Source organism: Tenrec ecaudatus, chromosome 6 (assembly GCF_050624435.1).
Source record: "Tenrec ecaudatus isolate mTenEca1 chromosome 6, mTenEca1.hap1, whole genome shotgun sequence".
NCBI classification, from domain to species: Eukaryota; Metazoa; Chordata; class Mammalia; order Afrosoricida; family Tenrecidae; genus Tenrec; species Tenrec ecaudatus.
The window spans coordinates 131,905,704-131,933,059 of NC_134535.1; the positions used below are offsets into that span (position 1 = coordinate 131,905,704).

Here is a 27,356-nt window from a genome sequence, read left to right on the forward strand (position 1 = left end):
TGCACTGATGCAGCCAGCGCTCTGGAGCCGGAGGAGCCACATGGAGACCCTGCCAGCGCTGAGATGCTTCCACCGCCACTGGATCCACAAGACTTCCCACCCACTGGCCTGTGATCTTCCTGCATTTGGCGCCATTGCATGTGTTTCGTGAGTCTGAAGAGGACTTTATAGATTGGTATCAGACATGTGGGCTAATACTGGACTTATGGACTTGATGCGGACTGGGCTGTGATGTTTTCTTAATGTACAATAACTCTTTATATAAAGCGCTTTCTTATGCACATGCGTGTCTATGAATTTATTTCTGTAGTCTAACACAAGCTTCTTGAACTACCAGAGAAAAATGTTCTGTTCTCTAAAGGCACTCACTTGTGGTATTTCCGCTATAATAGAAGAGACAGCAAAGGAGAAAATGAATTGCTATTATGAATAATATTGATGACATACAAAGTATCTTAGTTCCTGGTGAAACCCAGATGGATTGTGGTCTTTAAAACCCTAAAATAGTCAGAACACACACACACACACACACACACACACACACACACACACACCCTCATACATATGTATCAAACAAACCAGGTTGCAATGTGAAATAAATTGCTAACTTACATAAAAATCAGTCCATTCTATTGGCATAATACATGAGCTTTCTAAAAAAGACTGGCACCATGCCCGTGACGCCCTTACATTCTGAGCGATGTCCTTGCTGTAAAGAGCCCCCGGGGTACCGGGAAATGCCCCTGGCTCAAGCCTATCAGGCGCGCAGCCGGGAAAGAGGCGGTGGCCGGCTACTGCAACCTTGCAGTTCTTCCTTGTCTTACGGGGTCTCTGTGCGCGGCTCTGCTCGGTCTAAGTCTGCGGACTGACCTGTGTTCCACTCGTGGCGGCAGCTCCCCCAGGGAAGGTCCGTGGTGAAGCTGCTGAAGAGGTAGAAGAGGGCCCAGGCCAGGACAACGATGTAGTAGAAGTTGAGCAGAACCACGATCACCTGGGAGGCGTAGCCGATGCCTGGGGAGAAACCGGTGGAATTGGGCGGATTTCTCACGCGCTGCCCGTCCCTGGTCCCCTGGCAAGGTCCTCAGTCAGGAAGAGTGGGGCCTAGCCTCCCCGTTCTCTCCTCACCACCCACCACCCCCGGGCACCCAGGAGTGGGCTGCTCAAGCCGAGCCGCAGCCACCCTTCCGAGGGAGGTTTTTCCCTCTGTCTTCTGCTGCACATTCATGTTTACTGGTGAGCCCCCTACTGTTGAGAGCAACCCCCGCCCCTACCTGGTGTCCGAGTTAATTTAGAAATGTGAAAGACTAACTCCAAGATCGCACTAATTAATGTGTCCCGAGACTAGTCTGATACACTTCTGGACTATGTGAACACGTGTGAAGCCCAGGAGCAGACAATTTACAAAGAAAATGAAAAAAAATGCAAATCATGAAGAAGCATCCTCAAAAAAGATCGACAGCCCCCTACCCCTATAAACAAGTGGCTTGCAAAAATGAGATGAATCGTGAAACATCATCTGGGCTATAGCCCTACCAAAATTGCTTATAGGTGATGGATAACCCAGTGGTTCTCAAACCTGTCTGCACTTCAAGGAGCCCTGCTGGTGCAGTGGTTATGTGTTGGGCTGCTGTCTGTGTGGTTGGCAGTTCGAAACCACCAGCAGCTCTGAGGGAGAAAGACAGGGCTTTTCTATCCCCATGAAGGGTTGCAGGCTCAGAAACCCACAGGGGGTCACACTGAGTTGCTGGCAGTGAGTTTGGAATTTTAAGTAGTTGTGTTAAAACGGAAGAACAATTAAAGAATTTTTTTTCATTTAAAATTCTCTTTAGAAGTATTTTGCAATTGATTAAGTATGTTCTTAAAATACAAATTCATTGTTCTGAATCCAAAGGGACATCAAACCATTCACGGAAAAGTGAAATAAAAAGATATCGAACTATTTCTACACTTTTCTTGAAGACCCCTAGAATGCAGCTACAATATCTTGGGACAATACTCATTTAACCCGAAGCCTTTGCCGTGTCTCTGCTTCCATCCACCCTCCACCTCCTCATGGACCATTCGTGTGTTGCCTGCAAGAGGAGGACCCATCACAGAGATGGTCTTGTCTCAATCCCAGCACTGTTCCTAACAAACCAGTCATTCCAATAAGCGCCCCAACCTTGGAATCAGGTCCAGCGTTACTCACCCTCAAAGATGGGGCAGATCCTCCTCCAGGCGGTGACCCCTCCCTGGCTCGTGTACTGACCCAGCGCTGTCTCCAACAGGAAGACAGGAATGCCACAGGTAAAGAGGAAGATGAGGTAGGGGATGAAGAAGGCACCTGTGGGTGGGAAACAGGCTATGCGCCACCTGCCCCTTCTCCCATTACCATCCTATGCTGTCAATCAGCATCCCGGAGTGGGGCATCTGTCTGGATGTGGGGAACCCTGGCAAGGGTCAAAAGTTAGCAAGGTACCTGAGATCTGCTGAGCCCTGCTTCTTTCCCCTGTGAATTCCAGTCTGCCCCTACCAAGGTTTGTTTCCCATCAGACATCAGTACTGCCTGCCTTAGTTTCTCGGTGCTGATGAAACAGAGCTACTATAGATGGGCGGCTTGGATGATCATACATTTATTTTCTCACAGTGAAGAAAGACTAGACGTGGAGCCGTTGGAGGGGGAATCCTTGCCTCGGCGTCTCTAGCCCCAGCACTCCCGGTTTCCCAGGAAACCTTCACCGTGGCATCAATCTTTCACCTGTTTGTGCTCCCTTGTCTCCATGGCTACGCTGGTCTTGATTTCACTCAGAAGTAGTTAGGTTTAGGATGCACCCTGGACTGATAATAGCAACATTAACGCAACAAAGAAAAACTGTCCCCCCACAGGATTGCCCCCACAGGGATCAGATTAGGATTTCAACATATAGTTGGAGAGGACACAGTTCCACCCTCAATGCTGCCTCAATAACTCATAACTTGTGTCAATAGCTCAGAGCTCCTTGAATAACGGATGCCAGGAGCATTAAGCCAGCCCATAGGCTGTCGTCCTTTCCAAGGAAGCAATTGCTCACTACGTCATTCCAGCAGGCTGAAATCAAATTTCCCAGAAGAAGTTGTTTCTGCATCGGTTTTCATGATCCCTGGCTAAGATATGTCTACCAAAGCCAGAAGAGTTGGCATTTTCGCCATCTGCTGACTAAGAGCGGTTCTCTAGATAGAGTACCAGAGAGGACAGAACTGCACCAAGAAGAAATCCCTGCTCTGCAGAGGAGCCCCCCTATAACATTCGAGAGTACTAGTCAGTACATACATGAGAACAGGACCCCAAGCAAGGAAAGGAAATAGCCATCCCCAAAGACTAAGAGTCACTGCGACCGGGGCACACACAAGGTTGGGAAAAGTCCCCACTCCTACCAGACAGACTAACATCAAGATTCACAAGGCACTGAGCAGAGTACATCAAAGTGTGATGTCCCAGGAGTGGGAAACAACTAGCTACAGATTTGTTTAACAAATCATAAAAGAGAGACCCAATGAGAGTAAGTAACTCAAAAAGACCAAGCCCCAAAACAAAGGTCAAAATATTTATAGAAATACAAAATAACCCCCCAAAAATAAAAGAAATACAAAATAGCCACCAGCAAGGCAGAATCACAGTGTCTTTCTTCCCATTAAAACTGGAAAGACACATGGACATAATTACTTCGATGGACTAATAGATCATGCAAACATCTTTTTCCACACTCCTGAGCCAGAAGAACTAGGATGGTACCTGGCTATCCCTACCAAATGGTCTCCCAATGGCTCACATTCAAAGGTCCTTCGTCGAGTAGGAGGAAACACAGAGAGAATAATGAGAACTTGAGACCATGACCATGACCCTTACCTTTCAGGTCTGGAACCGAACCCACTTCTACATTAGAATAATCAACTACTTAAGGTCAAAGGGCAGTATTTACTCAAAGACAAACTCCAGAGGGTTAAGGGAGAAGGGGGAACAGAAACAGGAAACGCAGGAAGGAAGGAGAGGAAATGAGGGTACACCGAGGAATGAGTTGAATCAAAATCTGCATACCTCGTTGACTGTGGAATTGTAAGCCATCACTTAATTCACACTAAAAAGTTTAAAGAAAAAGAGGCAAGCAGAGAAGAAGGAAAATATAGCCCACAATGAGTAAATAAACCAATCGAAACTGACACAGGTTTTAGAATCAACATATCTATTGTCATGAGTGGATTCTGATTCATAGTGACCCTGTGTGTTAATTACATAGTAATAAATAAATAGATACTATAACCATATTCTATATTGTCATGGACTGAATTTTTTTCTCCAAAAAAATTATATGTCAACTTGCATAGGCTGTGATTCTCTGGTTTGGCAGTTCCGAAATGATGTAATGTGGTAGTTATGTCATGATCCCCATAAGCCAATCGGTGGTAAGTGATAAAGTGGTAAGATGATTAAGCGTGGGTAGGGTGCAACACCTTTAATCTCATTGCAGCCCTGATCCATAGTGAAAGTTCCTCTGGAGTATGGTCTACAAAACCTTATATCTTACACGGAATAAAAGGAGAGAAGAGCAACCGAGAGCAGGACCTACCACCACCAAGAAAGGAGAGCTAGGCGTGAAGTGACTCCTTTGGATATGGGATTCCTGCACAGAGAAACTCAGAGACCTCAGAGAAGATTGCTACCGAGAGACAGGGAGACACCCCCCCCCAGGGTGCTGGCCCCATGCTGCTCAACTGTGAGCTAACCCAGAGAGAACGTCTCCCTGGAGCTGATTCCCTGAAGGTGGATTTGTAGTCTCTCCAATTGCCAAAGAACAAATTTCTGTTTGTCAAAGCCATCCATTTGTGGTATGTCTGCTATAGCAGGATACCTTACAGATAACTAAGACACATATATTCCGAAAATTCAAAATAGGTATGGAAGATATATTTAAAAGACCCAAAATCAAACTTCCAGAGATAAAGACTACAATGTATGAGATAAAAAATAAACTGAATGGGATTAATCACAGGTGAGACACAGTAGCAACAAAGATGAATGAGGCTGAGGCATCAATGTAGAAACAAAAATAAAACACAGAAAAGATCATTTTGAAAACAAAAGACAGTGTCAGTGAACTGCAGGGCAACTTCCAGCAGCCTAATTAGAAATATAACTGAAATCCCACAAGGAAGGAAAAAAGGTAAAGAGAGGGGTCAGAGCAGAGCATCTTAAGAAAATAATAACTGAAAACGTTCCAAAGTTGATGAAAAATACACACACGCACACACATGCACACACACACACACACTGAAGGCATTAACCAAAACAAGGCTTTAGGAATTGATAGACTAGCGATTGAAATGTTTCAACAAGCTGATGAAGCACTTACTAGAAGATGTAAGTGACTTGGCCAACTGACTGGAAGAGATCCAGGGAGCTGCCAGAGGTTCAGGCCAGATTCAGAAGAGGACATGGAGCAAGGGATATAATTGTAGATGTCAGATGGATCATGGCTCAAAGAAGAGATATCAGAAAGATACTTACTTGTGTTTATTGACAACACCAAGGCATTTGACTGTGGCCATCACACGCTATGGTGACCATGAGAAGAATGGGAATTCAGAACACTTCACTGTGTTCATGCAAACATACGTGGATCAGGAGGCACTTGCTCTAACAGAATAGAGCTGTGTGGCGTAAAATCAGGAAAAATGTGCATCAGGGTTGTATCCTCTCAGCATACTTATTCAATCGGTCTGCTGAGCAAATCATCAAAGAAGCTGGATTCTTATGAAGAAGAAAGTGGCATCAGGATTGGAGGAAGGCTTATCAACAAACTCGGGTATGCAGGTGGCACAAGCTGGCTGAAAGTGAGGAGGACTTGAAGCACTTGGTGATGAAGATCAAGGACTGCAGCCTTCAGTGTGGATTACAAGTCAATGTCAGGAAGACCCCAGTCCTCACCACTGCACCAAAAGGGAACATCACGGTAAGTGGAGAAAAAGTTGAAGCTGTCGAGGATTTTCTCGAGGATCCACAGTCGTACTTATGGCAGCAGCAGGCAAACGATCAAAAGATGGGTTGCATCAGGTCACTCTGCTGCACAGGACGTCTTAAGACTATTGAAAAGCAACAATGGGACCTTAGGACTAAGGTGCAGCGGACCCAAGCCATAGTATTTTCAATTGCCTCCTATGCATGTGAACGTTGGACATTGAATAAGGAAGACCAGAGGAGAATCGGTGCAGTTGAATTGTGGTGCTGGAGGAGAATATTGAAAGTGCCATGGTCTGCTAAAAGGACAAATCTGGTCTTAGAAGCAGTACGACCAGAGTGCCCCTTAGAGGCAAGGATGGTGAGACCCTGTCTTACATATTTTGGACATGTTGTCAGGAGAGACCAGTCCCTGGAGAAGGGCATCATGATGGGCACAGAGGGAGGAAGGCCTCAAGGGGATGGGCTAGCACCATAGCTGCAACAACAAGCTCACACGTGGGAATAAGTGCGAGGACAGCCTGGTGCAGGACCGGGCCGTGATTGGTTCTGTTGCACACAAGGTCGATATGGGTCGGAAGAACAACGTAGACCCAGATAAGAAACAAGCCCCAAGATAAGAAACAAAGAAAACTAAACAAGGTCTATCACCATAGAGTGATTTTGCTGTAATCAATCATTTTAAGTAAAAAATATACAGGAAAACAAAAAGAAGATGAAATAAAATTTCTTACTGGAAACAAAATAAAAGTGAGAAGGTAATGAGAGCGGAGCATATTTGTCAAAATACAGGAAGAAAAGTAACCTGCCAACTTAGAATCCTAAATCTAACATTCTAGAATCCTTATAAAAATACTGTTCAAAGAAAAAAGTAAAATAAATAATAATCCACTACAAAAGATGTTAAAATAATTTTCCCTGGGGGGGGGCATTGTGGAGTGGAGACCCAAAGCCCATCTGTAGACAATTAGACATCCCCTCACAGAGGGTCACAAGGAAGGGACAAGCCAGTCAGAGTGCAGTATAGCACTGATGAAACACACAACTTTCTTCTAGTCCGGTGGGTCTCAACCTTCCTAATGCTGCAACCCTTTAATACAGTTCCTCATGTTGTGGTGTCCCCCAACCATAACATTATTTTCGTTGCTGCTTCATAACTGTAATTTTGTTACTGCTATGACTTGGGTGAAAGAGTCGTTTGACACCTCCCAAAGGGGTCACACCCACAGGTTGAGAACTGCTGTGTCTAGTTCATTAATGCTTCTTCCCCACCACTATCATGACCCCAATTTTACCTTACAAATCCAGCTAGACCAGAGCAAGTACACTGGTACAGATCTCGACACACAGAATCCAGGACAGACAAACCCTTCAGGAGCAATAGTGGAAGTATCGATACCATGAGGGTAGGGGGAAGGTGGGGAAGAAAGGGGAACCAATCACAATGATCAATGCAGAATCACCTCCCCACCCCAAGGGAGATGAACAACAAAAACGTGAGTGAAGGGAGATAATGGTTGGTGCAAGATATCAAATAATAGTAATTTATAAATTATCAAAGGTTCATGAGGAAAGGAGGGTAGGTGAGGGAGGGAGGGGGAAAATGAGCTGATACTAAGGGCTCAAGTAGAAAGAAAATGTTTTGAAAAGGATGATGGTAACATATGTACAAATGTGCTTGACCCAATGAATGTATGGATTGTTATAAGAGCTGTAAAAGCCCCCAATAAAGTAATTAAAAAAATAATAAAAGAAGTTCTTTGAGCAAAGGGAAATGATGCTGCATCAAAATGTACATAAATGAATAAAGAGCACTAGGAATTTTAAGCACATATGTAAATAGGTATTGTTTATTATTATTCAAACTTCTTTAAAAGACAATTTACAGGTTAAACAAAAATAATGTTATAATGTGAGGTTATAACATGAAAAGCAAAATATAAAAAGCAAAAAGGTTAAGAGAAATTTTTTTGTATTTCTTTTTTTTTATTAAATCATTTTATTGGGGGCTCATACAACTCTTATCACAATCCATCCATCCATCGAGTCAAGCACATTTGTACATTTGTTGTCCTCATCATTCTCAAAACATTTGCTTTCTGCTTGAGCCCTTGCTATCAGCTCCTCATTTTCCTCCTCCCTCCCCTCTGACTTCTCCCTCATGAATGCTGGAGAATTTATAAATTATTATTGTTTTATCACAGCTTACACTGTCTGACGTCTCCCTTCACCCACTTTTCTGTTGTCCATCCCCCCCACAGAGAAGGTTATCTGTAGATCCTTGTAATCGGTTCCCCCTTTCTACTCCAAGGAAATAAATTTAACTACTATATTATTTTAAGGCTCTCATAGGAGAAATATTATAATGATATCATTTGAAGATAAACTATAATAAGTTAGAGACATATAATATAAAACTTAAAACAACCATTAAAATAAACACATCAGAGCTGCAATAATAAGCAAAAATCCAATAATGCAACAATTTTATAAATCAAATCTATTCCAAAGAAAATAGAAACAAAAAGAAAGAAAGCAAAAACAAGAAAAGAAGAGTCAAAGAATTGATAGGACGAATAGAAAACAAATAAGAGAAAAGATTTAAACCTAACTGTGTAGAGTCTCTATAAGTGAGAATGAACGCAATGGCAATGGATGTTTTCTCAAGTAACAGGCAGGGATAGTCAGGTTTGCTTAAGGAAAAAAAAAAAAGCAAGATTCAATATATTCTGCCTACAAGAAATGCAGTCCAAATATTAATGCACAAATAGGTTCAAAGAAAAAGATGGAAAAAGACAGGCCATGCGAACACTAACCAAAAGAAAACTGGATTGACTGTTTTAATATCAGACAAGTAGACATCAGGGCAAAGAATATCACCAGAGATAAAGATCATTTCATAATGGTAAGGCGGTAAATTCATGAAGGTGTATTAACAGTCCTAAATGTTTATGAATATAGTAATAGAACTTCCAAACATGAAGCAGAAACTGCTGAATTGCAAAGCAGATAGATAAATTACTAATTAGAGTTAAAAGTATCAATATTTTACTGTCAACTATTGATAAAACAAATTGAAAGAAAAATTAGTATTAGTTCAAGCTTAAAATTTTTGAGGGACCATATCATCTAATTTGACCTGCTGGGCACTTAACCAACCATCTTCACAGCCAGCAAGTCGATGCCAACTCAAAGCCACCCTATAGGACAGGATAGACCTGCTCCTGTGAGTTTCTGAGACCATAACTCTTGCCACGAGTAGAAAGCCCTGTCTTTTTCCTGAGGGGTTTTATACTGCTGACCTTGTGGTTAGCAGTCCCACTCGTAACAATGATGCCACCAGGTCTCCCGTTGACATACTCAATAACAGCAGGAGACAAACTCTTTTCAGGGGCACATGAAATACTTAACATATTCTGAGCCCAAAAGCCATTCTCAATAAGTTCAAAAGAATTCATAAAAACGATGTCCGCTGACAAATGAAGCGATCAATAACAGAAAGATGTTTGGAAGACCTCTACAGATGTGAAAACTGGGTAACATGTTTCTAAATAACTATGGATGAAAGAAATCAAAAGGGAAACTTGAATGAGCAAAAATGAAAACACAACATATCAACATCTGTAGGATACTGTTAAAGCAACACTTTGGGACCCTGGTAGTGCTGTCGTTACACTTGGGGCAGATAACCTCTAGGTCCGCAGTTCAAGACCACCTTCTGCTCCTCAGGAGAAAGACAGGGTTCTCTACTCCTGCAAAGAGTTACAGTGTGGGAGCCCCGCAGGGGCAGTTAGTTCTACCTTGTCCTATAAGATTGCTGTCAGTCAGCACTCGATGGCAGTGGGCGTGGCGTTATGGAGAGTGAGATGTTGGCTCTAATGCTATTATTATATAAAAGAAGAAACGTCTTAACTTCCACCTTCGGGAGTGAGAAAGAGAACAAATGAAACCAACAGCCAGGTCAAAGAAAATAAAGAAGATCAGAAATCAATGGAGGATTAAAAATAAATAACAGAAAAATCAATGAAACCAACAGTCAGGTCAAAGAAAATAAAGAAGATCAGAAATCAATGGAGGATTAAAAATAAATAACAGAAAAATCAATGAAACCAACAGTCAGGTCAAAGAAAATAAAGAAGATCAGAAATCAATGGAGGATTAAAAATAAATAACAGAAAAATCAATGAAACCAACAGTCAGGTCAAAGAAAATAAAGAAGATCAGAAATCAATGGAGGATTAAAAATAAATAACAGAAAAATCAATGAAACCAACAGTCAGGTCAAAGAAAATAAAGAAGATCAGAAATCAATGGAGGATTAAAAATAAATAACAGAAAAATCAATGAAACCAACAGTCAGGTCAAAGAAAATAAAGAAGATCAGAAATCAATGGAGGATTAAAAATAAATAACAGAAAAATCAATGAAACCAACAGTCAGGTCAAAGAAAATAAAGAAGATCAGAAATCAATGGAGGATTAAAAATAAATAACAGAAAAATCAATGAAACCAACAGTCAGGTCAAAGAAAATAAAGAAGATCAGAAATCAATGGAGGATTAAAAATAAATAACAGAAAAATCAATGAAAGCTGGTTCTTTGAGATAATGAATAAAATTGATAAACTCACCAGACTGATGGGGGGGGGGGGGAGCAGATACAAATCATCAACATCACAATGAGAGAGTAATCACTGGTACAGGTTCTACACTTATAATAGGAACACAAGGAAATAATCTGAACAACTTTATGCCAATTTAGATGTAATGGACAAGCACCTGAAACCACACAAACTACTGAAGAAGAAATAAATAGCCTGAGTAGCATCTGATTTTCAAATGATTGGTTTTAGTTAAAATCCTTCCCACAAAGAAAACTTTCATTGCTAATGACTTTGCTGATGAATTCTACTGGACATTTAATGAGGAAGAAATCACAATAATTCTACACAAATTCTTCCAGAAAAGTGAAAATGCATGAATGTTTCTCAACTCAATCTGTGAGGCCAGCATTATCTGGACAACAAGCGTGGACAAATCCATTACAAGAAAAAAAATGCCACAGAGCAGAGCATCTCTAAACTCGATGCCAACATTTTAGCAAATCCAACCTAACAACGTAGGAAAAGGAGAAGAAATCATGCAAATGTGGTGTATCCCAGGTCGGTTTAATGTGCAAAGATCAACACAATTCACTATTTTGAAGAATGTTAAAAGAAAGACAATATGATCATTTCAATAGAAGCAGAAAAAATATTTAATCAAATTCAACAGCCATAAAACTGTCAGTCGATGAGTAAAGGGGAATGTTCTCTACCTGGCAAAGGCCGGCTACAGAAAGCCTACAGCTAGCACCATATTTAATGGCAAAACCCCAGTTTTGTCCCTGATATGAAGAACAAGTAAAAGGATGTCTGTCTTCATCACTTTTATTCAACATTGTACTGCAGAATCTAGTCAGAGAAATAATGTTACAAAAAGAAAGAAATTAAAAGTTGTCCAGAGTGGAAATGAAGAACTAACCTGTGTTAGTCATAGATAACCTGATAGTCTAGGTATAAAATCCTTTGAGATATCAAAAAAACTAGTTGAGAACTGGTGTGATTAGTAAGGCTGCGGGATACAAGATCAAACACAGAAATCAATTGTATTTCTAAATTCTAGCAGCAAACTACAAAGTAAAACCAAGTTCACTGCCATCAACTCAAGTCCGACTTCTAAGTAACCCTGTGAGCCAGCGTAAAACTACTCCTGTGGGTTTCTGACTGTAAATCAGAGGAGCAGAAAGCCTATATTTCTCCTGCAGAGCAGCTCGTGGGTTTAAATCACCAACCATGTGGTTCGCAGCCCAACATCCAGCCCACTACACCACCAGGGCAACAAACAATAGGAAACTGAAAATCCGTATCATTCACAATAATATCAAATACATAAAATATGTATGAATAAATCTGACCGAAAGTGCAAGAGCAATGTACAGTCACAATTGCAGAATATTGCTAAGGGAGATTAACCATAAACCCAAGCCAAATTCATTGCTATGGAGTTGATTCCTCTAGGTCAGAATAGAACTGCCCTTGGGTGTCAGTAACTCCTGACAGAAACAGGATGCCTCACTGTCCTCCTGCGAGCAGGTCAGTGACCTGATGCTTGATGCACTGTGCCATCAGGGCTCCCAAGAGAAATCCAAGATGGCCTAAGTAAATAAGTGGACATGAACATAGTAAAAACTCACTATGAAGGTGTCAGTTCTTCTCAAATTTATCTAAAGGTTCAATGCAACCTAAAAATAATAGTGCTCTAATGGGGAGGGAATCTCAAATTCAAATATATATTTATAGAGACCCCCCTTTATGAAGTCTTACGGCAAAGACAAACCACCCAGATGAGAGAGACCATCAGCATGAGGCCTGAACAATGTCCAAAAGAAACTCATTCCCACATCATGATTGGTGGCCCATTAATCCATCCCAGTCACAGGCACGGCTGGGAATCGGGAAAGGGACCGTGGTTAGGATACATAGACTACAGCAGAAGCTTAACGTTTTCAGGATTGGTTCCTGGGTTTCCACCATCTCGGTCGGCCATGAATCGTGATCAGGCAGCCCTACCCCAGTTTCCATTAGGGACACACCCAGGCAAGTCCCTGAAAGGAAAGCTTACCTCTTCCAGGGATGGTTAGGGGAGTCATGGTAATCCCCTTTAAATACATTCTGCCTGAGGGCAACATTGTACATTGTCCAGTTCATAGTCAGAAAGGTTAATGTGTGTTAAGTCAGTCTGTCAATAGAGGTTAATGTGTGTTAAGACTCAAAATGGACTCCCCTCTACCCTCATAAAATGAAGTGCTTAGAATTTAAGTTCTCATACTATAGGAAAAAACAAATCCAAACTCTGCCATCGAGTCAATGCTGACTCATAGCGACCCCTGGGGGTTTCCAAGACTGTAACTGTTTATTGGAGTAGAAAGTCCAGTCTTTCTCCAGAGGAGCTGCTGATGGTTTCAAACTACCAACCATGGGGATCGCAGCCCAACTGGTAACCACTGCACAACTGCAAATATGCAAAGCAACTTTGAAAAAGAACTAAGTTTGAGGTTAAGCACTAGCTGATTTCAAGACTAGGTGCTCGGTTGCCACAGTGGGTTATGCACCGGGCTGCTAACCACAAAGTCAGTGGTTCAAAACTACCAGCTGCTCCTTGGGGGAAAGATGAAGCTAACCTCAAAGAAGCTTCAACGAAGTTAACTGTAAAGAGTTACAGTCTAGGAAACCCACAAGGGCAGTTCTACTCTGCCTGTAGACTCAATAGAAATCAGAACCAACTCAATAGTCATGAATTTGATTTGCTTTGAGACTTCAAGGTGGAATTAAAGGCTATAGCAATCAAAACAATATGGTACTAATAGGTGTCAAAATACAGAAATACATAGATAGACCAAATAAGAGTCCTGCAATGGGTCCATACATATCTGCACAACTGGATTAAAAAAACTTGTATTATGAATTGGATGAAGGTTTATAGAGAAGATCATCAGTTTCACATTTCACAATTCATACATATTCTGCTTTATCTCATTCATTAACATCTCCTCAAGGCACCATCACCTATCTGGCCACCTACCTATGTTTTCTGTCTCCGTGGGTAGTTTGCCCTTGGGGAAGTGCTGCCCCCTTAATCCCAAGTAGCTGTTTATCCTGAGTGTTGCTCATCTTACTAATAGGACAACTGATTTCTGACACAGGTGTAAAGGCATAGTAGTCTTTTCGACAAATGGTGCTATGATGGGTGGATGTTCACATGCACAAAAAGCAAGAAGAAAAATGTTATACCCTGCACAACGAAGGAGCGCATAATGGATTGTATGCCTAGAGGTAACACCTAACACTACAACGCTTCCCGAAGTGAATGCTGGCGAAAACCTCCGTGTATTAGACGATTCCCTGTATCTGACAACAAGAGCACACTTTCAGAAAGAATAAATTAATCAACTGGACTTCATCAAAGGTTAAAATCCCTGCTCTTCCAGAGACCCTTTTAACTTAATGTACAGTTGATGTGTGGAGTGTTCGGAGAGCTGTAAGGGCCCCAATAAAATGATCTTTTTTAAAAAGACACTGTTAAGACAAGGAAAAGACAAGTGACAGACTGGAGAAAATATCCGTAAAATGTGCATCTGGGAGCCGACAGGGAGCGACCGAGCGGGCCGCCGCCGCCGCCATGAACCCCGAATATGACTACCTGTTTAAGCTGCTTTTGATCGGTGACTCGGGCGTGGGCAAGTCCTGCCTCCTGCTGCGCTTTGCTGATGACACATATACAGAAAGCTACATCAGCACCATCGGCGTGGACTTCAAGATCCGCACTATTGAACTAGACGGCAAGACCATCAAACTGCAGATTTGGGACACAGCTGGCCAGGAACGGTTCCGGACGATCACTTCCAGCTACTACCGGGGAGCCCACGGCATCATCGTGGTATATGACGTCACTGACCAGGAGTCATATGCCAACGTGAAGCAGTGGCTACAGGAAATCGACCGCTATGCCAGCGAGAACGTCAACAAGCTCCTGGTGGGCAACAAGAGTGACCTCACCACCAAGAAGGTGGTGGACAACACCACAGCCAAGGAGTTCTCAGACTCTCTGGGAATCCCCTTCCTGGAGACCAGCGCCAAGAACGCCACCAATGTGGAGCAGGCCTTCATGACCATGGCCGCGGAGATCAAAAAGCGGATGGGGCCTGGGGCTGCCTCGGGGGGTGAGCGGCCCAACCTCAAGATCGACAGCACCCCTGTGAAGCCTGCAGGTGGCGGCTGTTGTTAGGAAGGGCACGTGTGTGTGTGTGTGTGTGTGTGTGGGTGGGTGGGTGGTAGGGGCTCCTGGAGATGATGCCCTAGAGGGAGCAGGACACGCAGTCTCCACCCTCCCTCCCTCTGGGGCATTTGAGTCTGTGTCTTTGGGGTATCCTGAGCTCCTCATTCTCCTCTGGCCTGTCTGCCCACTGCCCTCGTTCTGTCAGGGCCCTCCCTTGCGGCGGGCTGGGGGCTTCTCTGCTGCTGCTGCCTCTTGATCACTTTAAAAGACCCCCCCCCACACCTTTCTTTGGGATGAAGGCTCCTCTCTGCTCCCTGCCCCACCCCTCTCTCTCACCCCCACCTGAGGACCTTCCCTGGCCTCTCCAGCTCCGGCTCCCGTTGGTGCCTGGGTAGGGCCAGGGGACCTGAGATGCACAACCTGGGGCCAGACCTTAGAACAGGCATGAGGCCAAGGGGCCAGCAGCTCACCCTGGCCCCTGCCTCCTCCCCCCACCTCCCCCACTCGCCTCTGCCGTCCAGCTGTGCACATAGCCTGGGCAAGTGGGCGGGCAGCAGCCTGGACCTGTGTCTCGCTCCCTGAGGGAGCCAGCTCAGGCCGCCCCTGCCCTGCCAGAGCCAGGCCCACGTGCTGCCTGCCCACCGTGCCCCTTTGTCCCTGAGGCAGGCGGAGGCAGAGGGCCCAGGAGGCTAGAGGCAGCACACCTGACTTACCCTCTCTCCCTTCCGGCTTCGGCTTCCTTGAGCTGGAGCTGAAAGGACAGGCCACTGCCCTGCCCTCCTCTAGGATGTGTGAGGGCAGAAGGGCCCAAAGGGACCCCTGACCCCTCTGCACCCCGGGTTCTGCCCCCACCCCTGCCCTCTGACTCAGCTGCTTGCTGCAGAAAAACCAACCTTGGTCTGGACCTAAGAAGCCATGTACCTGTGCTGTCTCTTGCCCTGCCACCCAGCTTGTATTTAAGTCCCTTGACTGCCCGTTGGGGGTGGGGCAGTGCTCAGGCAGTTCCCCTCTGGTGACATGCCAGGCATTTTGCAAGGAAAACCCACTTGGGGAACAATGGAACAGGACAAAATAAAATCCATTTCCACCGGCCCTCAGGTGACCGAGGGTTTTTGCAAGGAAAAAAAAAATGTGCATCTGATCAAACATTTATATTCAGAATATAAAAAACCTACTGCCGTGGAGTTAAGTCTGAAGCATCGCAATCCAACGGGACAGAGCAGAATCTATAAAGGGCTCTCAAAACTCCACAGTAAGAAGACAAAAAACCCAAGTTTTGAAAGGGGTAAAATATTTGAACTGACATCCTGCAAAAGAAGATGTACAGATTTCAAGCAAGTGCACGCAAAGTGCTCGACACCACTAGTTACCGGCAGGGTCAAGCTAACGCCACGAGGATACTGCAGACCTATCTGCACATAGAGTGGCCCCCTGGGATTTTTGTTCAATGTCTTTTCTGGTTTTTCTATATCGGAAACCCAGGATTGGTGAACCTATTGCGACAAGTAGAATAAGGGCCCCTGGGGGGAAAGTGGGAGGTGGGCTGAAGGGGGGCTGATATCAAGGAGCTGAAGAAGGAATGCTTTGAACCTGATGGTGGTAGTGATTATGCAATGCCGCTTCAAGGGATTGAACCATGGAATGATATGATATTGGTATTAGCGCCCAATAAAACGGTTTGGAAAAAAAATGGCAAAGACTGACCAAATTTGGCAAAGGTGACAAGGAGCTGAAAATCTCAGAGACTGCTGGCAGGAATGTAACCCGGTACAACTGCTTTGGAAATGTGTTTGGTATCTTCTTAACAACCTAAAACTACACCGGTTGTATAATTCAGTCAGTCTACATCTAGATATCACCCACGGGCAATGAAAGTATAGGTAGATAGACACATTTGTACCAAAATTATTCATAGCGGTTTTAGTTGCAATCGTCAAAATCTCATAACAACTAAAATGCCCATCAATAGATGAAAGGATGAACATACCGTAGTAGAAATAGGACAGGGCTCAGAAACAAAGGGAAATGAACTGGCCTACCCAAACCTGTGGATGAATCTCAAAATAATTCTGCTGAGCGAAAGCACCAGGATTAAAAAAGAGTACACAGAGCATAAACCCGACCTCTTTACACAGGATCCAAAGGAACGCACACTCCCTCCAGTGATCAAGAACAGAACGTGGTTGCCTTGGGATGGGGGTCAGAGGGGCAGGGGCAGGAAGAAGTTTTGGGGGGTGATGGATATGTTCATTATCCTGGCTGTGGCAATGGTTCATGGGGGCATATATTTGTCAAAACTTATCACATTGAACCCTGTAAATATATGGTTGTTTTTTTAAATCATTCTATTGGGGGCTCATACAACTCTTATCACTATCCATCCATCCATCCATTGTGTCAAGGACATTTTTACATTTGTTGCCATCATCATTCTCGAAACATTTGCTTTCTACTTGCCTCCTTGGTATCAGCTCCTCATTTTTATCCCCTCCCTCCCTCCCTCACAAACCCTTGATAATTTATAAGTTATTATTATTTTGGCATGTCTTATACTGTCCGACGTCTCCCTTCACCCACCTTTCTGTTGTCCATCCTCCGGGGAGGAGGTTATATGTAGATCCTTGTAATTGGTTCCCCCTTTCTACTCCACCTTCCCTCCACCCTCCCAGTATTGCCACTCTCTCACCACTGGTCCTGAGGGGTTCATCTGTCCAGGATTCCCTGTTTCCAGTTCCTATCTGTACCAGTGTACATCCTCTGGTCTAGCTGGATTTGTAAAGTAGAATTGGGATCATGATAATGGGGGGAGGAAACATTAAAAAACTAGAGGAAAGTTGTATGTTTCATTGTTGCTACACTGCACACTGACTGGCTTGTCTCCTCCCCATGACCCTTCCATAAGGGGATGTCCAGTTGCCTACAGATGGGCTTTGGGTCCCCACTCTGCACTCCCCCTCATTCACAATGATATGATTTTGTGTTCTTTGATGCCTGATAACTGATCCCTTCGGAACCACATTATCACACAGGCTGGTGTGCTTCTTCCATGTGGGCTTTGTTGCTTCTGAGCTAAATGGCTGCTTGTTTATCTTCAAGCCTTTAACACCTCAGACGCTATCTCTTTTGATAGTCGGGCACCATCAGCTTTCTTCATCACATTTGCGTATGCATCCGCTTTGTCTTCAGCAATTGTGTTGGTCAGGTGAGCATCGTGGAATGCCAGTTTAATAGAACAAAGTGTTCTTGCATTGAGGAAGTACTTGAGTGGAGGTTCAATGTCCATCTGCTACCTTAATACTAAACTTATAAATATATGCAAATAGGTGCTTATTTTAAGTTAAGAAAAAATTGCCTTCCAGTTTACTTGTGGCAATCCCAGGTGTATGTCAGAGTAGAATTAACTCCACCTAGGAATTCCATTTTAAGTTAAGTGTAACCAAATAAGGAGCCCCCTCAGTGGTCTACCCAGTTAACTCTCTCAGCTGCTGACCAGAAGACTGGAAGTTTCAGCTCATCCAGAGTCACCTTGAAATCAAGGCCTACCAACTGACTTCCAAAATATTCAAACAAAAAAACCCAAGCTCACTTGCCATGGAGTTGGTGGTGACTCACAGTGCCCCTCTAGGACAGGGTAGAACGCTCCCTGTGAGCTTCCCAGACTGTAACCCTTGGTGGGAGTGGAACTCCATGTCTTTCTCCCTGGGAGCGCCTCGCTGGGGGGTTGGAACTGCTGACACCGTGGTTCGCAGCCCATTGTGTAATCCACGACGCCACTTGGCCTCCTTTCCAAATACTAGCTGTTAAAAAATCCACTGGAGCCCAGTTCTGCTCTGACACGCCTAGGGTCGCCATATATCAAAGGTCTTACACCTGGATAAAGCTATTACAACTAAAGTTCATGAGGGACAGACTAGAATGTAGTCTCCATTCTTTATCTGCCACATCTCTAGCTTTTAGACTGCAAACCCATAACTCAGGCACGGAGGAGAACCCTGGATTGCCCCAAGGGCAAATCAATAAAGATCATAAGTATTTCTGCTCAAAAAGACATCTATAAAACAACCCATGATTTGGTGGGCAGAAAGAGAAAATTCGGGCAGGGAGAATCCAATAGCTGATGTCAACAGTCCCCAGCATTCCAGAAAGGAGCTCCACCCCATCCTGATGCTGCCGACTCTGTCTCAGGAAACCAAGCCAATGTTTAACTGCGGTGGACCCTGTGCTCCATCCTGCTTCTTTGTGCACCTGGGAAACCGGCCACCGGGGACAAGGTTCACACTGCCCTGTGGAGCTGCTGGCTCAAGAAGTAGGGAGGGGGTGAGGGTGGGGCGGAATGAGAGAGTGACATGGGTGTGGGCCTATGTCACCCAAGCCCCTGTCACCACCATCAAAAGATGTGACTAGTCCTGGGTTTGAAGAATGAGAATTGCACCATCTGGTATCGCCCATGTCCCACCTCCCAATGCTAGTCTCCTTCCCAAGACTATAAAATGGACAAGCATTCTACCCCTTGAGATGAGAGAGACCACCTCTGATCCTAAGAAGGAATCATTCTGCGGGCCTCTCCCAGGGGAGCACACTCAGTAGATCACTTGCAATGGTCTCACTCCTGACGTGGGCACTGATAACCATTCCACAGGCCCAACCTGGGCGAGCCTAGGGCAATCGCCACGTGTCGCGATCACCAGTGCCCGGCCAGGACTAGACAGGAAGGAATTCGCTAGAAGTGCCAATGAATTGTCACGCCCAGGAGGTCACCTGAGTTGAAATTGACTCAGTGGCAACTAGCAACGGCGTGACTACCAATGAAATAGCTATTACTTTTATACAAAGACAAGCGCCTGGCATTTCTCTGCGTTCTTCTGTATCCCCATAAGCCGGGAGGCCATCAGTTGTCCTGAACACCAGCTAACGTGAAATCCTCTTAGCCCTTTATAGTCGAGAGCTCAGATTTACTTTGTAGCTGCTTTTCCTCCACACGCCTTTCTCCTATTTCTTTCTTCTTCTTCTTTTTTAATTTTGTGCTTTCAACTTTTTTAGTTGTGTTTTGAGAATATACCCAGCAAAGTATGTACCATTTCAACTGTACACTTGATTACATTCTTTAAGTTCTGCAACCATTCTTACCCTCCATTTCTGAGCTCTCCGCCCCATTCACATAAATCCACTGGCCCCTGAGGCCCCTATCTAATCTTTGGAGTTGCTATTTTCCCTATCCCTGATAGATGACTCTTTTGTGACCTCTGGGATACATGGTGCCCGCCTACATTTCCCAACTCTGCGTTCCAGTGGGAAGCAGCTATCCCGTTTTTACTGCATGCCGCCATGCGGAGGAGGGTGCTGTACACCTGCGATCTAAAGAAGTGGGACTCCATCTCACCAGCCCCCACACCAGAGGTTCCTTGGGACAAATGGGCCTCACTAATTGTACTGAATCCCTTTTAATTTTTACCTTTCCTTGGAAATGCCTTCCATCACTGAAAGCACATGGTTTCAACAACAACAAAATTCAAATCAGAAGTTAATTCCATCTTGAAAGGGTTAAAAGAGATCATGCAGCTTTTTTTTTTTTATTTTTAAATACTAGTTGAGCTAAAAACTGTAGTTTGGCTTTAAGAAGATCCAGATTCCTGTTTTTCTCTGGCACATCCTGGTGTGGCCTCAGAGAAGAACTTCGCGTGCTGGTAGACAGGGAGCAGGGAGTTGATGAGATCCCAGCTACAGGGCCCAGATTCGTAGTGCTTCAGAATCTGAGTGCTGGGGGACAGAAGAACGGAAGAGAGGAGAGGTGGGGGAGCAGGGAAAGGGACATCTCTGTTCTCACCCGAAGAGCTCCCTACTTGTGTTCTGAGATTAGCAAAAGCTTTTGTCTGGGTGGGCTCGACCTGGTTTTCGGCAATCTGGACTTAGAAATTAAGTATAACATAGTTAAGTATAGTATACTTAAACTAGCTATTTTTTTCTGCTCTGAGACTGGAAGATAAGTTGGTTAGATTCCCTCTTAGCAGGGAATCATATAGAATCATATTTGCAAAGTCCTCTCTTACCATCGTCCCCTAATATCATCCTCGTATGTTATCTGGTATCTCCTAGAGCCAATGACCACAGCTTTATCTGCATAGGTCCTGGAAGAAGATCACATGTGCTTTTTGTCCTTCAGGGGACTTAGTGTGGAGGGCTAGGGATAGCTCCCCTGTGCAGTTTCTTCAGCAACTTCACCGGATCATGAGGCCCCTTCCCAGCGCGGCAGGCCACACAGGGTCTTCTGGACTGCTAATGATGCAGCACTCTCACCACGAACTCCCACCCAGGAGGGAGAAAACACAAAAGAGCAAGCTAACGCACACATTCCTGAGTTTTGCCCATATCATACCATATTTATTATTCCTCAATTCTTCTTCTTCCTCTCCCCATTGCTCCACTCAGTCTATGTCCCCAGAACTCCACTATGCTCCTCCTGCAAAGGTCGCCAGTGACTTCTGTGTTGCTGAATTCAACAACCAGTTCGCGTTCCTAACTCCTCAGAAGCATTTGCCGTCACAAAGTTCTCCCTTTCAGTAGCAAGGTGAGGCATTCTACTCCTGTAAAGGGTTTCGGCCTCGGAAACCCACAGGGCCAGTCCTACTCAGTCCTAGGGGTTGCTATGAGCCAGAACTGACCAATGGCAGTGAGTGAAGTGGTCCCTTCTCCCAGATGCAGTTTCTCTAGTTGGCTCCCGAAGCATCCCATTCTCTTGATTTCTGACCTGCACTACTAGTTTCTTCTTCCTTGTCTTTTTTGCTAGCTCCTTTTCTCCTAGACCCTTCAAAGGCCTTGGTCTATTTTCTTAGACCCAAAATACTAACGCTCCTCGCATTTACATCTCCAGCCCAGAGGTCTCTCACAAACTCCACATTTACATAATCTAAACCTAGTTGATCTCTCCACTTGGATCTCTAATAGAGTTCTCAAACTCGGCGTCCCTAAAACTCAACTCCTGGCCTTCCTCTGCAAGCCCATTCCTCCTGCAGCCTTTCCTCTCTCCGTACACTGCAAGTCCTTCCTTCCAGCTGCTCAGGCGGGCACTCTTGGGGTCATCTGTCTCTCACTTTCTTCCCTCACGACTATTGGCTCTACCTGCAAAGTAAGTGTAGCACCTGACCATTCCTCCACCTCCACTGCTACCATCTTGGTCTAGGCAACCATCATCTCTCAGAGCCTGAATGTCTATGAGTGTTGCAATCCCTAACTGGTGTGCTTCTGCCCAACCTCGCTCATAACCTACTCTCAGCACACTAGCCAGGAGTCTGCCGCTCCTCTGCTCAGTCTTGCCTTGACTGACCCTGTCTCTAGTATAATAAAAGCTCCTACCTGATCAGCTACCTCCAATCCCATTCCCTTCTATGAACTCAGCCAGCTCCGGACTCACGGGCCTTCCTGAAGTTAGGACCATGAACCCATTTCTCTCCTGTGCATGGAATCCTCTTTGCCCCAGTATCCTCAAGGCCAACTCTCACACTCCCATTGAGTTTGGGACAAAACATCCTCAAGGAGGCCCCCCCCCCTAGACCGCTCTTCTAAAACTGCAACCACTCCCCGAACCCAAATTCTGGATCCCCTTTACTCAGCTCCGTTTGTTCTTCTCCTACAGCGCTCATTAACCTCTGCTACACTGTGTCATTGAACCGTGTGCTGGGTTGATGTTGCACTGGCTGCCTCCTCCTCTAGAATGCACACACACCCTGGCCCTGGTATGTCCTGTCTAGAGATGTCTCCTGAGCATCCAGAGCAATGCGTATGGCAGACACTCTGTGAGGATTTGCTGTTGGGGGGCGCCATCAGGGCCAGGGGCAGGGGTGGGGGTGATGGTGCACTCACTGGAACCAACTGAGTGACATGGGAAGCCATTAGGATGAGGCAGGTAGAAGACAGTGGAGGCAGGAGCCCCTCCAAGATCTCTCCCTGAAAAAGCCCACCTGTTGCTCTGACTTTAAAAGAACTTCTTTATTTCATTTCTCTGCTGCTGGAATTCTTAATTACAGTTTCCAACTGTCTACCAGATCTCCTATCATATTGTAGCCTTCCCTTCTCTGAGGCTCGCTTCAAATTGGAGCCACTGACTTGGAAAGCTGGAAGGAACCCACGAAGACATCACTGCATTTTTGCAGTTTGGAACTAAACTTATGCCTTAAGGGGAAAAATTAATAAAAATAAAATTATGCCTTAGGGATTCTGCATCCTTGACTTCACCAATGAACAGCCATAAAGGTCCTAGCGCGTCTCTGCCCTCAGCACAATCGTGGCACCGCATGAAGCTGTAAAGTTTGACCAAGTGCCCAGAAGCAGAGTGACAGCATAGCATCACATCATTTTAGTTCGGTACACCCTGGAGACCCCAGTGACCTTCTCCCAGACTTACTGGGAACATTCCTATCACCCTCTGGGAGCGTAAGCCCCCATGTGAGAACCACACACATCTGGGCTAGGTCAAAAAGCCATCCGTTTCCACTTGAACAAGGAGACAGAGAGGATAAGACGGAGCGAGTGTTAAAGCCATTCTCTGTAAGAGCTTGTTTTGCTTGGAAGGCAAGGTGAGTTAACTGATGCAGCTTACACTTCTGGGGAAAACGAAAAGACAAAAGAACAGGCAGGTTGAGATTGCCCTAAAGACCCTACATATATCCTTGGTCAGTCCATCTGACCTCAGCAAATGTGCCTTCCCATGACCTCATTGGTGGCCTGAGTGACGTGTGCCCTTCAGAGCAAACTGGGGCCCCTCAGAACACAGCCCTCCGCTGCTGTCATCCATCAGGTAACAGAGGGCAGGACACCTAAGGCCTGTGCTTGACCAAGGGAAGAGGCTGTGGAGGGTGGTGTACAGTTAACTAATAATAATAATAAACCGAATCTCACAACTCCTAAACTGAACACAGATCCCGCGGCACAGCCCGGGCAGAACTCTTGCTGGACAAATAAATAATAGAGGATGGAGCCCATGCAGCTGCGTCCCCTTCTCCAGCCCAGTGGTTTCCAGAAGACCCTCTAGTCCTTGAAGACCCTGTCTCCCGCCTCTTCATACCATTCCTGCTCATTCCCAGGCCAAGCTTTACCCAATTCCAGAGAGGCTTGGGGAAAGCGGCTCACCTCCTAATCTTCCGGCCATGTGAGGGGCTAAGCTGGTCAGTACGTTCCACAGACACAGTCCCAATGCCCGGCTTAGTACCCCCATCTCCCCTGCTTGTGCCTGGGCCAGTCCCTTCCCTGCACCCCCTTCTCTGAAAGGAGGGAGCTGAGGCCCCAATTTCTAAACAAGCCTGTGGAGTCTCCAGAGCTCAGCAAGAAGTGGGAAGACCCCCTCCTTCCCTCACAATGCAGACTGAGCAAAGTCCTGTGATTTCGGGCCACTGTCCAGAAATTCCTGTGGCAGAAGGACACACCGGCCCGTTCTACAACTCTGGAAAAATACAAGTGAACTGCCAACCCCAGAGCCAGGCCCCGCAATCTGACAATGAAGATCTATGGCCCCAAAGCCACCCTTACAGTTTCCTCTCAGCCTGTCCACCTCCACTAAGCGTTGCATGCCTCCTCTCTCCGGACCTTCGGCTAAAGGACAGTGAGAGTTGAGGCTAGTGGGTGCTTGCAGCAGGACTGGGGCTGTGTTAAAGCACTCTCCACCCCCCCAGTCCACGACATGACCCTCTTCTCACCATCTTCGCCAGCAGCCTGCCTCTGCAAGCCCTCCCCTGGTGCAGGCTGCATCCTGACAACAAAGCCAGGCCCGGGAGCTCCAACTGCACTACATTTCACCCAGCGACAAGGTCTTCCCACTGCACTAGCTAGCCAGGCCCTTCTCAGGACCCAGAAAGCTCCTCGGGGCTTCCCACCATTCAGGATTCTCTGAAAATGGAGAAATGATAGCAAGATCGTTCTCTCTGAAGCGGGGGGGAGTAGCAGAGTAACTCAAGGGGCTGGAACGGAGGGCATGAGAAGCCAGTAAAGACAGAGTAAAGGAATCCAGGGCATATCAACCCCTAAGGACCAATCATGAGAGTAGCGACACTAGGAGAGTAAAGGAAAGGAGGGGTGGAAAGGGGGAACCAATCACAATGATTGGCATAGAACCCTCTCCCAGGATGATGGACAACAGAAAAGTGGGTGAAGGGAGACATGAAAAAAATAATAATTTGTAAATTATGAAGGGTTCATGAGGGAGGGAGAGTGGGGGAGGGAGGGGAAAAAAGGGAGGAGCTGATACCAAGGGCTCAAGGTGGAAGAACATGTTTTGAGAATGATGATGGCAACAAATGTACACATGTGCTTGACACAGTGGATGCATGGATGGATTGTGATAAGAGCTGTATGAGGCCACAATAAAATGATTTTTTTTAAAAACCAGAGTAAGGAAGTAAAATGAGTGTTCACACACACACACGTACACACTTGCAGAGAGGACTTTTAAAGGGGGAGCCACTCTGTCAAAGGTTCTGACGCTGGTGGGTGGGGAATGGAGCGCTTGGGGGACAGCAGAAGAGCGGGAGGAAGAAGCTACAAGGCCAAGGTTAGCCAGTCTCACGACCACAACCAAGCTCATCATCCACATAGCTGCCATTTTTCCAGCGCTTTGCACACTCTGCTCTTTACAAAAACCTTGTAAAGCAGGCACCACTGTCTCCACTCCCAGGAACAGCAGCTGAGACTCGAACCCAGTGGTTCTCCACCTTCCTGATGCTGCGACCCTTCAATACAGTTCCTCTTGTTGGGGTGACCCCCCCCCCCGAACCATAAAGTTATTTTCGCTCTACTTCATCACTGTCATTTTGCTACTGCTAGGAATCGGGTGACCCCTGTGAAAGGGTCACTCAACCTCCACAGGGGTCTCGACCCACAGGTTGAGAACCGCTGCTCTAAGGGCTGAGGTAACTTGCCCAAATTGGCACAGAGCCTGAAGTTGCAGAGCCTGAATCCAAAGCCAGATTCACCTGGTTCCAAAGGCTAGCCTCCCATTTCTATCATGCTCTGCTGGACTAGAAAGAGCCCAGTACGTCTCTGAATCCCTGGAGGCCTCAGTTCCCTGCAGAGCGTCGCCCTGAATGATGGAAAGGATGGATTTCTTCCCGCTCCAGCATGGTATGCGCCTTGGGTCGCCCCCGCAGGCGCAGGGAAGGCAGAGGTGGAGAGGCAGCGCTCTGTCCTGGGGGGTGGGGGTGGGGAGAGTACAGGAGCACTCACCTCCCCCGTTTTTGTAGCAGAGATAGGGAAACCTCCAGACGTTGCCCAGGCCAACGATCTCCCCGGCCACCGAGAGCACAAACTCCATCTTGTTGTTCCAATGCCCTCGCTCCAGGGTGCCATCATCCTCCGCCTTTTCCATGATTGGGTACACTGGCTTTGTCTCTCCATTATTGGCTGTGCCTGAGACCCTGCTATCCATCCCACCTGGAAAACAAGTGAGACGCTCCGTTACCGTTCGCGGCCCAGGACGGAAAGCCCTCCCACCCTTGGAGTTTTCCAGCAGATTTCCAAGAGCATGCGTGTGTGCCAGAAGAGAGGCGTATAGGTCCGTGGTCTCCATAGCGTCCCTTACCCACCGGGGCTAGCGCAAGAGCCGCAGACAATATGTATCCCTTTCCTGTTTCAAAGGGCAAGCATTGACATTGAAGCACAGCCATTGCTTCAGCTCCACAAAGTCTCTTAGCTTGGCACGTATGACCTTGAAGAATTGATACATCCCTTGGGGTTATCTCTCGCTTCTTTCTGCCCGCAATCCCGTCATCAGCCATGTCTACATTAACACATGGTTTAGTTTCTCTGCTCTGTACACTGAGGAGAGTTGAGAGGATGGAATCTCCACAGATCCTCAACACCTGTCATTTCTCTGGCAGGAATTTACCCTTCAGGAAATAGTTGTGACTCTGGGTAAAGACTTTGCTTTAAGGATGTTCATCCAACACTGGTTATAAGAGCAAATGGTTGGATAGTACAGAGGTGGTAGATCAACTAAGACATTATGGTCTCTTCACAGACTGGATTCATGCACGATCATTGAAGACTGTGCTGCAGAAGAGATTTTCATGAAAAGGCATTCACAACACCTGAAGTGAACACAATTATGAAAACCTTTCATGTAATGTCATCGTGCTTATAAAATATTGTATCAAGTATGTGATCGAAAGGATAGGCTGCCTACGAAGATGTGTCTCTCTCAGTCATCGGGTTATGAGACTGGTTTCCGTCCCCGTCTTTCCTACATGGTCTTCAGCAAACGTGTCTTCTTTTTGTAAGATGACAGCAAACGCTCGTTTGAAAACTGAAGGGGCAAAGTTGAGTGAGAGCATGATCTTTCCAGGCGTTGCCTTCTCTCTGAAATCCGTACGAGAGACGCAACTCTGGACACTTGCTTGGTGGTGACGACTACAGGCATCCATTCCACTACACGAAAATGACATCGAACGACTAGAGAGCCACAGTTCCGAACCTTTGGCTACCAGAAATGCCCTCTTCTGGACTCAAGTGGAGCCCTCGTGTGGTTTACACATTAGGCTGCTATCCCCATGGTCGGCAGTTCAAAACCACCGGCAGCTCCTTGGGAGA

The 27,356-nt window shown here is 45.7% G+C and overlaps 2 protein-coding genes across 3 annotated transcripts in view; one reads left to right on the forward strand and one right to left on the reverse strand.

The window, feature by feature from the left end:
• The window catches only part of SLC6A13 (solute carrier family 6 member 13), a 51,172-nt gene extending 24,976 nt beyond the window's left edge, over nucleotides 1–26,196 (reverse strand). Inside the window, exons 1-3 of one of the 2 annotated variants that reach the window (XM_075553149.1) lie at nucleotides 25,995–26,196; nucleotides 2,189–2,323; nucleotides 871–1,011 (exon numbers count right to left, since the gene is read on the reverse strand). In XM_075553149.1, the coding sequence (XP_075409264.1) occupies nucleotides 871–1,011; nucleotides 2,189–2,323; nucleotides 25,995–26,196 (478 nt within the window). The remainder of the gene's footprint in view (nucleotides 1–870; nucleotides 1,012–2,188; nucleotides 2,324–25,994) is intronic. The other variant, XM_075553150.1, reaches the window with a different exon arrangement.
• LOC142450381 (ras-related protein Rab-1B) lies at nucleotides 14,156–14,983 on the forward strand. Its single transcript, XM_075552222.1, has one exon. The coding sequence runs from the start codon at nucleotides 14,190–14,192 to the stop codon at nucleotides 14,793–14,795; it is 606 nt and encodes a 201-aa protein (XP_075408337.1). The 5' UTR covers nucleotides 14,156–14,189; the 3' UTR covers nucleotides 14,796–14,983.
• Nucleotides 26,197–27,356: the final 1,160 nt, after the last annotated feature.

Coding starts and splice junctions, on each gene's coding strand:
- LOC142450381 (XM_075552222.1), top strand. CDS start 14,190: ATGAACCCCGAATATGACTACCTGTTTAAGCTGCTTTTGATCGGTGAC.